The sequence below is a fragment of the Cibotium barometz genome, chromosome 7 (genome assembly GCF_041138505.1).
Source record: "Cibotium barometz isolate CiBa-2024 chromosome 7, ASM4113850v1, whole genome shotgun sequence".
Lineage (NCBI taxonomy): Eukaryota > Viridiplantae > Streptophyta > Polypodiopsida > Cyatheales > Cibotiaceae > Cibotium > Cibotium barometz.
In genome coordinates this window covers 55656437-55672921 of record NC_141052.1, presented here as the reverse complement: position 1 = coordinate 55672921, position 16485 = coordinate 55656437, and the positions used below count along the sequence as shown (strand labels likewise).

Sequence of the window (16485 nt, the reverse complement as noted above, 5' to 3'; positions counted from 1 at the left end):
AGATGCCTCAGCTTTCTTTGGGAGGGGCAAAATACTTTGTGTCTTTTATTGATGATGCCACACGCAAGGTGTGGGTTTATCCTCTTCGTTTGAAGAGTGATACATTCTCAGTGTTTCAGAAGTTTGTTGCTCATGTTGAGAATCAAACTGGCAAAACACTGAAGGCTTTGCGTTCCGACAATGGTGGAGAGTATATGTCCAAACAGTTTCAGGACTTTTGTGATGCTAAAGGCATCAAGAGAGAGCTCTCTACTCCTTATGATCCTCCACAAAACGGGACAGCAGAGAGGATGAACAGGACCATTCAGGAGAAGGTCCGTTCTATGTTGTCACATGCTGCGTTACCTCATGGTTTTTGGGCTGAAGCTGTTATGACAGCCGTTCATCTTATAAACAGGTCACCTAACACGAGGCTTGGTGGGAAAGTGCCAGAGGAAGTATGGACAGGGAAGCCTCCGTCCTACAAGCACTTGAGAGTGTTTGGTTGCGTTGCGTACGTGCACATACGCAGGGAAATGCGCACCAAACTTGATCCTAAGTCTCACAAATGCATATTCCTAGGATATGGTGACAGAGGTGAAATGGGGTATAGACTTTGGGATCCAGTGAATAGAAAGATTATACGCAGCAATGATGTCATTTTTGATGAAACATGCATGTATAAGGAGCCTGCAAGGCAACAGGAGCCTGGCAGAGTCATCTTTGATGATGATGGACATCATGGACAACAACCAAGGGCTGTAAATCAGCCATTACAGCAACAAAACCAGCCCTTAAATGGTGCTGAAAATGGTCCAAATGGACAGCCAGAGATGGCAGAAGATATCCCTATGGATATCCCACAGTTAGAGGAGATACCGGGCATGATCTTTCAGCCTTATGGCATGGAACAGGAGCCACCAATGGGTGATATGCAGGCTGGACAGCAACCTGCAAATGATGGTCATTGGGTACGGAGGTCCACAAGACTCTCCAGAGCCCCTGACAGGTTTGTTCCAGGGGTTGACTACTTGATGCTCACTGACTGTGGGGAGCCCTCTTGTTATAAGGAGGCTTTACAGAGGGCAGACAAGGCTCTTTGGGAGCGTGCTATGAAGTCAGAGATGGATTCTCTGCACAAAAATGGAACATGGAAGTTGGTGCATTTGCCTACAGGCAAGAAGGTTTTGCCATGCAAGTGGGTTTACAGGCTCAAAGTTGCACCTGATGCAAAGCCAAGATACAAAGCCAGGTTAGTGGCTAAGGGCTTCAAGCAGGAATATGGTGTGGACTTTGATGAGATCTTCTCTCCAGTGGTCAAAATGACCACACTTAGAGCTGTATTAGCTTTGGTTGCTCATGATGATCTGGATTTGATTCAGATGGATGTGAAGACTGCTTTTCTTCACGGTGATCTCCATGAGGAGATATATATGCAACAGCCAGAGGGTTATGCAGTGAATGGAAAGGAGAAGCTTGTATGCAAGCTGAAAAAGAGTCTTTATGGGCTCAAACATGCACCAAGGGAATGGTATCATAAATTTGATACATTTATGAAATCCCAGGATTTCAGGAGGAGTGACATAGATCACTGCTTATACACCAAGAAAGCTTTGGATGGCAGTCTATTGATCCTCATCTTGTATGTTGATGATATGTTGATTGCCGGGAAATCTCGTAAAGAGATGGATGCCTTCAAGAAGAGGCTGCATCAGACCTTTGATATGAAGGATTTGGGTGATGCAAATCACATTTTGGGTATGCGGATACTTCGGGACAGAAATCAGCATGTGTTGTATTTGTCTCAGAAGGAATACATTGGCAAAGTTTTGCAGAGGTTCAATATGGACGGGGGGAAGAAGACTAGTACTCCTTTGCCTCCATATGTGAAACTCAGTGCTATGGACAGCCCACAGTCGGATAGTGACAGGGCTGATATGGCCAAGATTCCGTATGCTTCAGCTTGTGGCAGTCTCATGTATGCCATGGTTGCTACTAGGCCGGACATTGCATTTGCAGTGGGAGTGGTTTCTAGATACATGGCCAAACCTGGCAAGAAGCATTGGGAAGCAGTGAAAGGTGTCATGAGATACCTGAAGGGCACACAGGATATGTGCATATGCTTTGGCAAACAGGATGCATTAGTGCATGGTTACACGGATTCGGATTATGCCGGTCATCCAGATAACCGGAAGTCTACTACCGGTTATGTGTTTACATTCACAGGAGGTGCTGTGTCATGGATATCCAGGATGCAGAAGTGCACTGCCTTATCTACTACAGAGGCCGAGTATATTGCAGCCACAGAGGCTTGCAAGGAGGCATTATGGCTATCTCGGTTAGTGGTTGATTTGGGTTATACAGGGGATATTCCATTGTTGCATTGTGACAGTCAGAGTGCCATCCAGTTGGCAAAGAATCCTGTCTTTCATGCAAAGACGAAGCATGTGGATGTGAAATATCACTTCATCAGAGAGGTGATAGAGAACAAGCAAATTCAGCTTGTTAAGATTCATACGGATGACAACCCGGCTGATCTGTTGACAAAGAGTTTGCCTCCGGAGCGGTTTGCTCATTGCAGACACTTGATGGGCATTGGACGAGGCCAGTTTCAGCCTTGATATGGCCTTGTATATTATCATGTACATGCTGATTTTTTCTTTTCCTTCATTTAAGGGCACTTTGCCTTTAAGTGGGAGGTTGTTGGGGTAAAGGCATTATGCCCACCTACTAAGTGCACTATGTGTACTAGTGCAAATATACATGTGTGATAGGGAAGTCACACACTCACTTGATGAGTTGACTTATCCCCACAACTCTCTCTCTCTCTCTCTCTCTCCCTTCTTCTCTCTGTGTATGTCTCCCACATGAAACCCTAATTCTCTCCCATCACCAAGAGCACCTCAGGAGCCAAAAAAGATAAAGATTTCAAGCCTAAAAAAACACCCGAGGAAAAGGCCAAGGAGGGCATTATTAGTGGATATCTCCACCAGAAGAGCAAATGCGGTTTAAGGGGGAGAATGGATGTTTCTTTTGCCACACCATGGGGCATGGTAAGAAAGATTGTACCAAGTGGTAGGCTGTACAAGCCTCCAAGGCCTCTACCTCCACAGTAGCCACTGCTACAGCTGCATCTACACCTCCCAAATCGGTCACTAATGCCGTCCAACTCTTACCCGCCTTAAATGCAGTACCCACAGTGGTATTTGATGATAAATAGGAGGGTGAGGTGGAGGGGCAAAGGAAAGCCCTCATTCGTGCTTATGGCCCAGCAAAGGGACAACAATTCATTGTCCTCTTCGATATGGGCAGCTCTAAGGATGCCATTTCTCCTCAATTGGAACTTGGCTAAGAAGATGAGTTGTACATTTGTATCCCATCTCAATTGGAACTTGGCTAAGAAGATGAGTTGTACATTTGTATCCCATGTTGTACATTTGTACCCCATCATCTGGACATAGATGGGCTCACACCCGATCTTTGCACTCACATATCTCATAAGGCTCAACAGTGTAAATTCATGGTTCAAAAGGCCACATTTCAGCGAGATTTCTTTGTCTCACCTCTTTTAAGGTGTGATATGATTCTCGGCTTTCAGTGGTTTAGGGATTATGCATCCATTCTTGATTGGAGGTAGGACACTTTCACTATTGTCGATGGTGTTTCTGAGCTTGTCTTAATTCGTGGGGATAGGAGCATTCCAGGTATTCCATCCATCTCCCACATTGAGGCCCAAACTGCTATGAGAAAAGAAGCCGAGTGCACTTTGATTTATGTCCATAGCCAACAGTTTGCTGTTCAGTCAACAACCCCTGTGACGCAAAAGCTGGATGGTCTCCTAGCATAGTTTCAAGACATCATGCTAAAGGATGATCTCCTGTGGCCCGCAGCTCCCACCCACCCGCCTTGAGGATCATCGCATTGAGTTGGTCCTCAAGATAGAACCGCCTAGTAAGTTCCCCTATCGCTTTTCTAAGGCATTGGAGGGCGAACTGTAGCAGAAGCTTTCCCAGTTACTCAGAGCTGGATTTATCCGGTCCTCATCCTCGTCCTTTGTTGCACCTAGCTTGTTTGTGCAAAAGAAAGACAAGGCCACACGATTATGCGTGGACTACAGGGTACTTAATAAACTCACAATGAAGAATAGGTTCTCAATGCCCAGGATTGAGTATATCCTTGAGCAACTCAATGGTGCAAAGTTCTTTTCAAAGATAATCTCAAGAGTGGCTATCATTAGGTTCGGATCTTTATGGCTGACATTCCAAAAACAACCATTAGAAACGAACGAGGCCACTATGAGTTTGTGGTGATGCCATTCGGTCTCACCAATGCACCGACGACATTTAACAAGATGATGTCTTGGCTTTTGTGGATCTCATAGAAAAGTGTGTTCATCTTTTTTGCTACTGCAGAGCAGCATGAGAAGGACGTTAAAAAGGTCTTGCAATTATTACAAGACAATGAACTCTATATCAATACAAAAAAAGAGTGAATTTGGAGTAGAAGAAATTCATTATGTGGATATGTTATCAGTGCAGATGGGATTAGCCTCGACTTTAAAAAGGTAAGGGCAATTCTCGAATGGGATGTTTTCAAATAAGCTTGGGAGATCCACTCTTTTGTAGGTCTTTATCAAGAATACAGTTCCCATATTGACAAATTTTCTGACCTTGCAGCACCTCTTACAGATCTACTCAAGGGTATGAAGACGTGTCGACAGGAAGTGTTCGATAGGACAAAGCACTCGAGGCATTCCATGCAATGAAGAAAGTTGCCTCCGAGTCTCTGGTTCTCAAATTGGCTTCATGGGATGATTCTTTCGTGGTGATTACTGATAGCTAGCAATTTAGCCATTGGAGTTGTCCTCTAGCAGGAAGGGCGTTCAATGGCTTATTATAGCGGAAAATTAAATGATGGAGAAAAGAATTATTTTGTGTGTAACAAAGAGTTATTGGAGGGGATGACAGCTCTTAAGCATTGGAAACCTTTCCTTTATGGGAGAGAGTTCACAGTTAAGACATTATCAAGCACTTAAATGGTTGCAAACCATGCCTAGTGCCCAATGGAGTGATAGACAAGCCAGTTGGAGTCAGATCTTCCAACAGTTTGGAGGTATGATTGAATACATTCTTGGCAAGAATAACCCTGTTGCCCATGCTTGAAGTCGTAAAGGCACTAAGTCGAAAAGGCACCATCCAAAATTTGCAAGAGTCCACTGTGCTCGAAATATAGGGAACAGATCTTGACAGCATGAAGGCACAATACAAGGATTCTTTGGAATTCGAGACTCAGTATAGATTGGCCCTTTAGTCAGAATCGGGTCATTATACCATTCAACACTCTTTTTTTTTAAACAAGAATCGATTGTGCATACTGAGGAAAAAGCGATAGGAACTTCTTCATGATGCCCATGACTCTATCATCGGAGGTCATTGAGGTATCAATAGTACATAAAAGAAGCTAGAGCGATCATTCTATTGGCCTAAAATAAGACAGGATGTCTATCAACATGTCCAAGCATGCTAGATATGCCAAAAAGTGAAGGTTCCTCATACGAAACAGGCAGGGTTGCTTCGCCTTTCAAGATATCAGTATGAACTTTGTACACCTAGTATTGGGCACTGATAACGTTAGTGGGGATGTCGTAGTATCCAGTCCATACTATGCATGATGGAGGTGATGGTTTGTCTTCTGGATGACTACCATGAGGTTATAAATTGCACATTCTTATAAGGTGAATTTGGGCATGTTCTTGGATTCATATAGGTATATCAGTATGAACTTTGTTGGACCTCTTCCCATTGCATTTGGATCTTGGAACACAGTGCATGACCATTGTGCCAAGGACAATAACATTAGACAGGCATTCCAAGTTTACTTCAAATTTTTGGAGAGCATTATTCGACAACTTTGGGACCAAGTTGCATTTGTCCACAGTGCATTCCATCCAGAAAGAAATCTATAATCACCTGGCATTTGATGTTCTCAAATCGGATTGCCATGACAGGTAGTCAAAGTGGGCCTTTGGTTTAGGCCATCCTAAACAATACTCATTCATCTAGCATTGGTCGGACACCATATGAACCTTGAGGCAGCATTTGGCTACCGTTTCTCATCACTTCTTACGAGAATGGTGTCACATTCCTTGGAGGCCAACAAGACCACCGAAACTTTTTCATAGATCATTGAGTTTGTCAAGGAGTGCCTTGCCAAAGCACATGAAGCATACACAAGGCAAGTCCACAAGTCAAGATGAGATGTCAACTTTAAAGGAGGGGATTGGTTATATCTCCAGATAATGTAGAGATTGAAGCAAGTGGGCAAACATTGTTCCAAACTCTCCTTTCTTAACTTCGGACCCTTTCCTATCAACAAAAAGATCAATGATGTCTCCACGAAACTTAAGCTTCCAGATAGTTGGTCTATGTACAATGTTTTCCATGTTTTTTGGTTGAATCCCTACATTGGTCCAACTTTGCAGGATATTGCAGATGAGCAACAACCGGACGTGGTAGACAAAGCGGAAGTTATTGAGCTTGAACAGATTCTCATCCACACATGGAAAAGCATGGATCCGATCGAAGACAAAGACAGTTCTACATAAAGTTCAAGGACCGTGGTACCCATGTTGTATGGCTCGACGAAGAGTTCTTTCTAGAGTACCCCTAACTCCTGGTGAACTACTTGGAAGCCATGAACTTGCCGCCAGGCTAAGGAGGGAATGCCACATGCACCCTGCATTGGAGTGCTATGTGACACACTAGCTCTACATCAGTGCAAAATTTCTATAGTAGGATTACCTTTTTCAAGAATATTTTTTCGTATGCCGTGGCCCCATTGTGAGCCCCAGTCCGGGACATGTCAGGCACGAGCTACGTAGGTGAGTCTCCCATAGAGCGTCTACATGTGTCAGTCCTCTTACCCTCTTGAAGAAATCATCAGATAGGCTCATGTAGAGGTCAACCCTATAGGCCAGCCCATAAGGCACCCCATCATGGGGCCTACTTTGCATGTGGGTCTAAAGACCCTATGCCACCTTTCCTAGGCATGCCAGCTAGCATAGCTAGCCTAGCTAGCACATTCAATAGGACAACCATCCGATACTTGCAATCAGCAGTCGGCCAGCATTAAAAGGCTGCAATCATCAATCGGCCAGCATAGCATGCCTACATGCATTAGTCGGCCAGCATAAATTCTTGCAAAAGCATGCAGTCGGTCGGACGGCATCAAAGGATAACATGGGTATTATGCGCAGCATTTAATGCTAGTGAATAAGCATTTTCTTGTCCCATAAAACAAGCCAACAGCATATGAGCCAACCGACCAGCAGAAGAATTCCATATATAAGCAAGTGTAGTATAAAAGCAAGGATGTGTACCTAGAGCTTCCGGCCTTGCGCATACATTCAGCATACAACGCTTTACTGTGCTATAGTCCAAAGACCTCTGCAAAGAACCAATTCAGCTTCAGCCAGCATGTGCATCCCTCAGTTTTGGGTTTGCATAGTGGTCATCGAAGAGGTATTCAAGGGAGCTTGGACGGCATATGGTTCAGCCTGTGTTTGGTCTACTTTGTCCTTGCATTGGGCAGTCCTCAGTCATCTTTCATACTCATTGTACAAATTTCTCCAAAGAAATACTCCTGCTTGCAGGGGGGGACCTTCAGTGAATACCGTGTCGACTCTATCTTCTCTCTCTCTTCTCTTCTCTCTCAAAGTAAAGTGGAATTGCATAAATTCACGGGTTTAAAGAAGGCTTTGTTGCGCGCTCTACAACGATCAACCTATTGCATGCTACAAAAGATGTCTTTACTGCATGCAACAAGTGGTTTTTTATGTATAGGCACCAATATAAAATTCTTCTCTATTTATTCATTATGGCTGGAAGTATGTGCAAGTGGACCTATTGCATGCTACAAAAGATGTCTTTACTGCATGCCACAAGTGGTTTTTTAGGTATAAAACTCTTCTCTTTTCATTCTGGCTGGAAGTATGTGCAAGTGGACCCAAACTCTACAGATAATAGAGCTGCCGAAATCCATTGCTATTTACTTTGTTTTGCTCCTATTTGATTGCCTCTGCTCTTGTGTATTGGAAAGATAGCAGCGTCAAAAGGAGAGTCCATGGTACATCATCCATCGTATAGGATGTGCATTAGAGTTGAATCTTGCTGCTTGGTTTGGAAGATTAACTGCTCACAAATGTGCTCCATACATGGATACTGGCCTGACCAGTGAGCCAAAGAGAAGGGATCTCAATCTGGACGTGTTATAAGTGTGCAAGGAAATTGTTGCTCTAGGCATGCTAATGATGCATAACCTCTAGCTAGGCAATCTATGGCTGCAGGTTTTATGGAGAATTTTGGTTGGAAAAATAAGTATCTGTCTTTACAATCTTTATCACCTTTCAACTATGAAGGAATCCTTCACTCTCTGTCATGCAGATATTAGGTCCTTCTCCCAGGGCGTCTATGAAGTGTGCAAGCTTATCACTAGCGTGTAAAGAGTGTGGGTGAGAGTGCATCCTTGTGTACCTCCTTAGAGAATCCCTATTCTTTCTAGACTTGGTGTGTGCCTGGTCATAAAATGCTATGACTGGAACTAGAAGAAGAAGGAAAGATCTGAACCAAAGCAATCGCAGCCCTCACATTCTCTACTTGAACCTCCAAAAACAACCGAGGTATCAGAAAAACACTGAAGAAGTAGCTTAGAACCATCAACCACAGTAAGGGCACTCACTTGCCCAGCGACAGAGGCAGACTCCAGAGCTAGAACGCGTGGATGGGAAATTTCAGCAAAAAGCGAAGGAGTAAGAGGGCATCCCTGCCTATTAGATCTCCTAAGAGGAAACCCCCAACCACAGACCATTCAACAAGAAGCTAGAAAAGCCCCCTTGAGACAAGACATAGATGGCAGCAGAAATTTTTTGACCACACCCCAGTTTGCTTAACACCCGACTCACAAAAGACCAATGAACTCCTTTTACAGGTCAAGTTGGAACATAATAGTGTTCTTGTGCTTGACTTTTGAAAATTCTGCTCCCCGCAGCCCCCCCCGCACGGTGCCGTGACGCCCCACAGCCCCCCTCCCTCCGGGGCCGTGCCGTGACGCCCATCAAAAAATTATTTACAACGGATCTTCCTTCAATGGTTCCATACTGCACAAACAGAGACCTTATCACAATACCTTTACCAGCCTGCCAAACTACTGCCAAAGCTGAGCTGAACGAAGCCACTGAAAACTGATCTACAATCCCCAGGAACAACCTAAGTCACAAAAGACCTCTGCTTGCTGAACAATCCTGAGTGCTTAGGTGTTTCAGGCTAATTCGCTGCCGGTCAACACTGCTGCAGAGTGCTATGTGGAGTGTTGAATCCAGGAGCTGCAGGCACTGATGATGGAGAAAGAGGGGAGCTGAGCAACGCCTTGTAGACTTAGCAGCATCTGAGCTGTCCGTTGTGGACCGTGGTCCTAATACACGCGAGAGAGAGAGAGAGAGAGAGAGAGAGAGAGAGAGAGAGAGAGAGAGAGAGAGAGTAATATTGATGTCTACAAAAGATCCCAAGGGTCTATGAGACCATGAGTAATACGATGATACCATCGGTATACTGAGCCATGGAAAAAGTTGGTGGTACGATGGGCTACATTGGCAGAGACGGAGATGCATGCATTGAAGGGCGAGAGAGAGTAAAGCGATAACTGCAAGAGAGATAGAGAGCAAGATTACACGTACATGGAGGGCGAGAGAGAGTAAAGCGATAATTGCAAGAGAGATAGAGAGCAAGATTACACGTACCATGTACGCTTTGATTGATGTGATGGATAGAAGCTTCACCAAGTACAATGCTTTTATAGCCTTAGAGACTCCTCTGAGTGACATCATAGCTTATGTCAAACATGTATGTAATATCTAGATATTAAGAGTGGGTTCACACACTCTTACTCACTTACTTACATAAGTGAGTGTACTCACACATAAAAGAACAATAGCCTTTTTAGTGATTGTTCGCATAGGGGTACACATACTGAGACTTCAATATACCCAAAAAAACTCCCCTTTGGAGCTAAGGTGGTTTATAGGGATTGATCTTCATATCTATGGTGATTTGGGCCCACAACTGCACATGTGATTCAAAAGATCACAGTGGCCAACACCTAGACTCGCGCTAGGCTTGATAAGGGGCTTGATCACACATGATATATGTGAGCCATCCTAAATTACCCCCTTGACTCTAAACATGATATATGTGAGCCATCTTAAATTACCCCCCTGACTCTAAACATGGATAAATTGAAGTATTAGAGCCTTTTATAACACAAGGCGATAACAAACACATAATAATCATGTTTTGGGAGACATCGTGGGTAGAGAACCCTTATTGACACTCTTTAATACTTAGAATTCTATCTATCTTTGAAAGAGAGATTAGAGAGCGTTGCACTGAAGCATTTTTTTGATGCTGAAGTAGAGGTTTCTGGCTTTTCTAGTGCATCTTCAAACTCTTCATCTTCATTTTCAGCCACTAGGTTGGCATGATTCTTATCTTGTTCTTTTGCCATTCTTTTGAGGCAACGGTCTTCTGTGTGACCTAGCTTCTTGTAGAAGGTGCACTTGACAGTTCTTTCTTTGTTCCCGCCCTTCTGATTTGCGAAGAACCCCTTCTCTAAGTCAATGCTGGTAGTAGCTTGATCTTGAAGTCTTCTATCCTCAATCAATGAGGATGGCCACCATGTTTTCATTAAGCATCTCCGTAGATACCTGGAGTGTGGATAACACTTCTTTGAACCTTTCAATCTCTTCTAGGTTGGAGAAGAGGACCGCCTTTTTGTCATCTTCATCAATGTTGGCTTTTAGGGCACCCAATTGTTGCAAGAGAGAACCTATGGTGTTGAGGTGCTCTTGAAGAGAATGATGCTCTTTCATTTTGAGACTGTTGTATTTTTGTTTGAAAAAGATTTTAGAATTGTGAATTTTACTCCCAAATAGATTCTCAAACTTTTCCCATGCCTCCTTTAAAGTTTTTTTGAAGTCCAGGTGATGTATGAGATTGTCTGCTAGTCCAAGACCTATATGTTCCAAGGCTCAGTCATTCTTGTCATTTGTGCAAGATTCTTGTCATTTGAGGCTTGCACAGCTGCCGGCAATGTAGGAGCACCTTCAGGTTTTTCCTTCCCTTCACGACATTCTAGAGCCTGTCCCGCATTAGTAATAATTTGATCTTTGTTTGCCATGTGGGAAAGTTAGCCCCGGAGAACTTCTCACAAGCAGCATTGCTTCGGTTTAGATCCATGGTGTAGGTAGAGACTAATGACAGCTCTGAATGTGGCATATATGCAGGCTTTGTTAATGCTGAGTAGTAGCAACAAGATGGCCTAAACGGTGTAGAAGCATCATATCAAAAAGCCGGGACTATCTCCTGGAGAGGCTGTACGTGCAATAGAGGCGGCGGGAACGAGTGCTGTACATGAAGCTGGTGACAGCTGTGTGACAGAGGGCTGTTACAGGCGGAGGAAGACAAGTTGGATGCAGTCAGAGGTGGGCACAGCAGACGGGTGACAGAGTGAGCGGAGAGGAGGAGACAGCCTGACAGTCGTGAAGAAAGAGGTGATGAGAACCATGCGCAGAAGGTGGGCATAAAACAGGGGCAGCCAAGTAGGAGCCCATGGGGAGGAGCTCAGCCAGCAGCAGGGGCGGGTCAGCCCAAATGCTTGTCCCCCTGGGGGCCAGGCTGAGCGGTAGTGGTGGTGCTGCCCAAATTGGCTGAGGCTCCCCACTAGTGCCGTCTGACTTGGCGGCGGGAAGGGCGGAGCAAACGGCAGTGGCACAGAAGCAGGGTGACGAGGGCGGTAGGTGGAGCAGCATTGCAAGCTGGCGTGCACAGAGCAAAGGGCTCTGGAGGTCAGCATTTGTTGGTGTGCATAGAGCGAAGGGATAGGACAGAGCCTGCTCTGATACCATTTGTTGATATGAAGGGCGACATTGGCAGAGATGGAGATGCATGCATTGAGAAGAGAGAGAAAGAAAGAAAGTTGTATTAACGTCTTCAAAAGGCCAAAATGACCTATGAGACCAAAATGTTACATCATGTCCATGGAATACATCATGATGGTACTTAAAGTAAAACTAAAATAAAATATATGTGAAAAAAACAATGAGCCTCAAGCTCTAGCATCTGCCAAGAATATCTCGCATAGGGCGCTACAACATGGTACCCAGTGTAGTGAGGCTGACAGGGCGGGATAAAGTCATGTGGTGGTGGGCCATAATGTATCTGATCCTCCTAAGGTGACGTGAGCGTGGGCGGCGGCTACTATGTGGGGGGCGTTGGGCTCTGTATAGCTCGGTGGCCTTGTCTAATGTCACTCCCCTCGGTCAGGCTCCTGCATCAGCCTAGAGGTCAGGGGGAGTGGGTGGATGTGCTCTCGGGGCTCTAGTCTGGAAGAAGTCAGTGAGAGCTCTCTGTGCTGGTCCTCGGGCGGATGCAACTAATCTGGGCCGTAGTAGGGTCTCCCTGTGTCTGCGGAGCTCCAGCAGAAAGAGACCCATGCATCTCTGGTGTGGAAAATCCATGATCCTAGAGAGTGGTCCAAATCCCTCTTGGAAGAGCAGTGGAACCTCCCCCTAATCTCATGGTATACTAGGCATCTGGATATATAATGAGCCTCTGTAGAGAGAGAGAGTAAAACGATAACTGCAAGAGAGATAGAGAGCAAGATTGCACATACAATGTATGCTTTGATTGATGTGATGGATAGAAGCTTCAGCAAGTACAATGCTTTTATAGCCTTAAGAGGCTTCTCTGAGTGACATCACGACTTTATGTGAAACAGGTATATAATATCGAGATATTATTCCACTCTAAGAGTGGGTTCACATGCTCTTACTCACTTAAGTGAGTGTTCACACACACATAAAAGAACAGTAGCCTTTTTAGGGGCTGTTCACACAGACACACATGGGTACACACATTGAGTCTCCAATATACCCAACAACAGTAACTGAAAGAAAATGAAAAACAACTATCACTAGTGTATATACATGTTATTGGCATATGACCCTGTTATGAGGTAAAATAGCCATGATCAACTAATGGTAATGGCCACCTTGCCAATACCAATCTGATGGCCAAGAGAATATCTGGCCTTTGTGATGGAAGCATGTCATGGTGGCATCGAGAAGAGCCTCTGGATCTGTATGTGTCGGGTGGAGGGCTGTGGTGCTATGGGTTGGGGGCATCTGCCCCGCAAAATAGATCGAGCTCTAACAATGAGGATTCTGTTGGGGCGTAGGGCCGGACGGCCATTGGAGATGGTGGGCTATGATGTGGATTCATCTAGGTATATATATGATGTGGATGCATGTAGACTAAAGTACTGCATCTCTATGACATCTGAGCTCCAGCCGAGGCATCTCTGATCATCATACTGCATCAGACTAAACCCCTCTTGGAAGAGGCAATGGAATCTCTCCCATATCTCATAGTACGTTGGGTAGCTAAGCATGTAGTGCCCTTCATCTTCCACCTGTCTTGTGGTCGATACTCTGCATATCCAATCCTTTTGTGAGGTATCATCAGATCTGTTAGTCTCGACTCTGAGGCGGTAAGAGGATACTGTGAGCTGACCAATCATGATACACATGGCATGTGACATGAATCTGTATATGTCTCGGGATCTCAATGAATCCATCCCCTGGAACTCTACGAAGTGGTCTGGAAACCAGTCTCTCTAGACAAGCTAGTGAAGCGTGGCCTCTTGCTAGTCGACCAGTGGCAGCACAAAACCCTGTAGGACATGTAAAGGTGACTCCGAGGTATACATACTTTTTCACAATCTCCATTGGGGCATCTCTATACAAGAAGAATAGCCATGATGGAACCTCATAGGATGTGTTGAAGACCGTGACCTTGGTCTTGCCAAGGTTTACAGTAAGGTCTCTCTCCGTGCAAAACCTCTCAAAGCATCCAAGTGTTTATGTAAACCCTTGGCTGAATCTGAGATCAAGACAATGTCATCTGCAAAGAGCAATATGGGCACCACTACCTGAGCTAAGGTTAAGAAAAGCTATATATGGCCTTAAGTAGGCTCCTAGAGCATGGTATGAGAAGATAAACGCATACCTGCTATCTCATCAATGTATAGACCAAAGAGTGTAGAAGAGAGTGGGCAACTGTGTATGACCCCAATAGTACTGCATATATCCGGAGAGAGTCCACTTGGTGCACGAACTTGGTAAGTCACGGCCTCATATAAGGTTGTCGCACTCCAAATTATGGCAAGTGGGAGCTAAAGCTCTTCCAAACGTCTGAAAAGGTTTGCGAAACACAAAGCAGCAATATACGTGCTGTTTCCGTGACCTCCTATGATGGCCTATAGAGTGACGATATGATCCAAGGTGGATAAATTCCTTCTGAAGCTTGTCTGACCTAATGCTCTGTACCCCAACCTCTCAGCCATAAAGTTGATTTTTGCCTCTAGCACTACTCCATAGATCTTGGTGGTTGTGTTGCCAGTCATGTTAGATTTATATGGTGATCTCGTGCTGTGACTAAGGCAGATACGAGAGAGAACAATGGGAACTGTAAAGAGAGTACTGCATGACTCAATGATGATTGGATTGATGTGATACTATTGATGTTTACTCACCAAGTACAATGCTTTTGTAAGCTTGCAGCCTTGTCTTTTGAACCATACAAATCGCACACTCTAAATAAGTGTATGCCAGATGGCACACTTATCTTATCCACTTACAAGAGTGTGTTCACACGCTACTAGAACAATAACCCTTCTAGGGGCTGTTCACACACACACACACACACACAAACAGGGGTTCACACACACCAGGGGACACACACACACACATGAGACTCGGAATCCCAACAACTCATGAGTCCTATAGTTATTTGGATCCATGCGGTCTCGTGCGTTGTGGATGGGGACAATGGTGTTTGTGGTCCAGGAGGGAGGGAAGCCATCATGAAGGCCTCTATTAAAGAGGAAAGACGATGTGGGTCGCTGGATGTGTGACATATTGGGGATGGCTGACTCGGCACATCATAAAGCTGTCTTGCATAGACCTCCCAAAGGCTAGGATCTATGAAGGGTGTGGTGTTCTTTTCTTCGAGAATGTGCCAAGCTCAAAAACGAGAGAGAAAGAAGAAAGAAAGAAAGCTGTATTAATGTCTACTAGAGGCCGAACTCGACCTATGAGACAAATCAATGTACAACTGTCAATGTCTTCTGGATGTCCAGAAAAAAGAGAGAGAGAGAGAGAGAGAGATTCTTTCTAAAGTGGCTCGCTTTCTGTTTATTTGGCAGATGTATACTTAACAGGAACAGTAATGCTGATATTTGGAATGGGTTTGTATGGACTCTTCATTAGTAATGTTGCAAGTGGCGTGCCGCCAAAAGAGGATCGTGCTCTTCGGAACTCATCTCTGTTTGGAATGTTTTTCCTTCAGGTTTTTTCCACTCCCTCTCTAGACTCTTTTGTAGTTTTTTGTGCATCATCTCTTGCTTATTAGATTAGCATAACGCGTGATGTGACTTACCGTATTAGATTCTAAATGTATAACCAGACTTGAATACCCTTTTTGTAAGAAGTTATTTTGTTATCATGGGTGGTCCATGAATGCCATCCAGATTGATTTGTTCCTTGGGATTGCAGGAGAGGCCAAAATGGATGAGAATTGCATCTCTAGATGAATTGAAGACCAAGCTGGGGCATGTTGTTGTGATGATATTGCTTGTCAAGATGTTCGAAAGAAGCAAAGCGATTACGATAGCAACGGGAGCAGACCTTCTGAGCTATTCCATGTCCATCTTCTTGACATCGGGTGCACTGCTTGTTCTTCGCCACCTCCATCACTGACGACCTATACTGGTTGTGTAGAATGCATGCTGCATTGGTACATTGAAAGCACTGATCTAGTCCTTTTGAGCACTTCATTATATGGCTTCAAAGTAGGTGACAATCAATTTACAAGATCAAAAGACTTGTTTGTGTATAGTAAGATGGCTATATGTATACCATGGATCCATACCTTGTGTGCAACCTGCTATTAGACCCATACCTTGTATGTAACATGCTCTTGCATGTTTATTACTCTTTTCAAAGAGGTGAAGGTTGTGCTTATGTACTGATGATCATCATAATTAAACATGACGCTTAGGACTTCAAGTGAGCATTACTCATGCCAATACATTAATCGATAATTAATGAGAACCCCACGTTGTGCAGCTGGTCAAGCTCTACCATGGCAAATCAGCTGTGACCTCATAACCGGGAACGCACCTCACTATGTAAGAGAGATCTAGATTAAGGTATCCAGTGCGAAACCACCGAAAACCATATATGCACAAATCTATTCACTGAAACAAAAAGGTGGTGGATCTTGCCTTCTCCCTTTTAACATAGAGAAAAGTTAGTTAAAAAAAAAGGAGGAGGAGGAAGGGAGGCTAGATTAAAAATAAAAAAAAGGATGGATATATATATATATATGTATGTAT

General features: G+C 44.3%; 1 protein-coding gene across 2 annotated transcripts in view; it reads left to right on the top strand.

Annotated features, from left to right (window-relative positions):
• LOC147637207 (uncharacterized) overlaps positions 1–16111 on the top strand; it is a 32040-nt gene extending 15929 nt beyond the window's left edge. For both annotated transcript variants that reach the window (XM_086800821.1, XM_086800820.1), the window contains 2 exons: positions 15295–15437; positions 15644–16111. In XM_086800821.1, the coding sequence (XP_086656947.1) occupies positions 15295–15437; positions 15644–15847 (347 nt within the window). In that variant the 3' untranslated portion in view covers positions 15848–16111. The remainder of the gene's footprint in view (positions 1–15294; positions 15438–15643) is intronic.
• Positions 16112–16485: the final 374 nt, after the last annotated feature.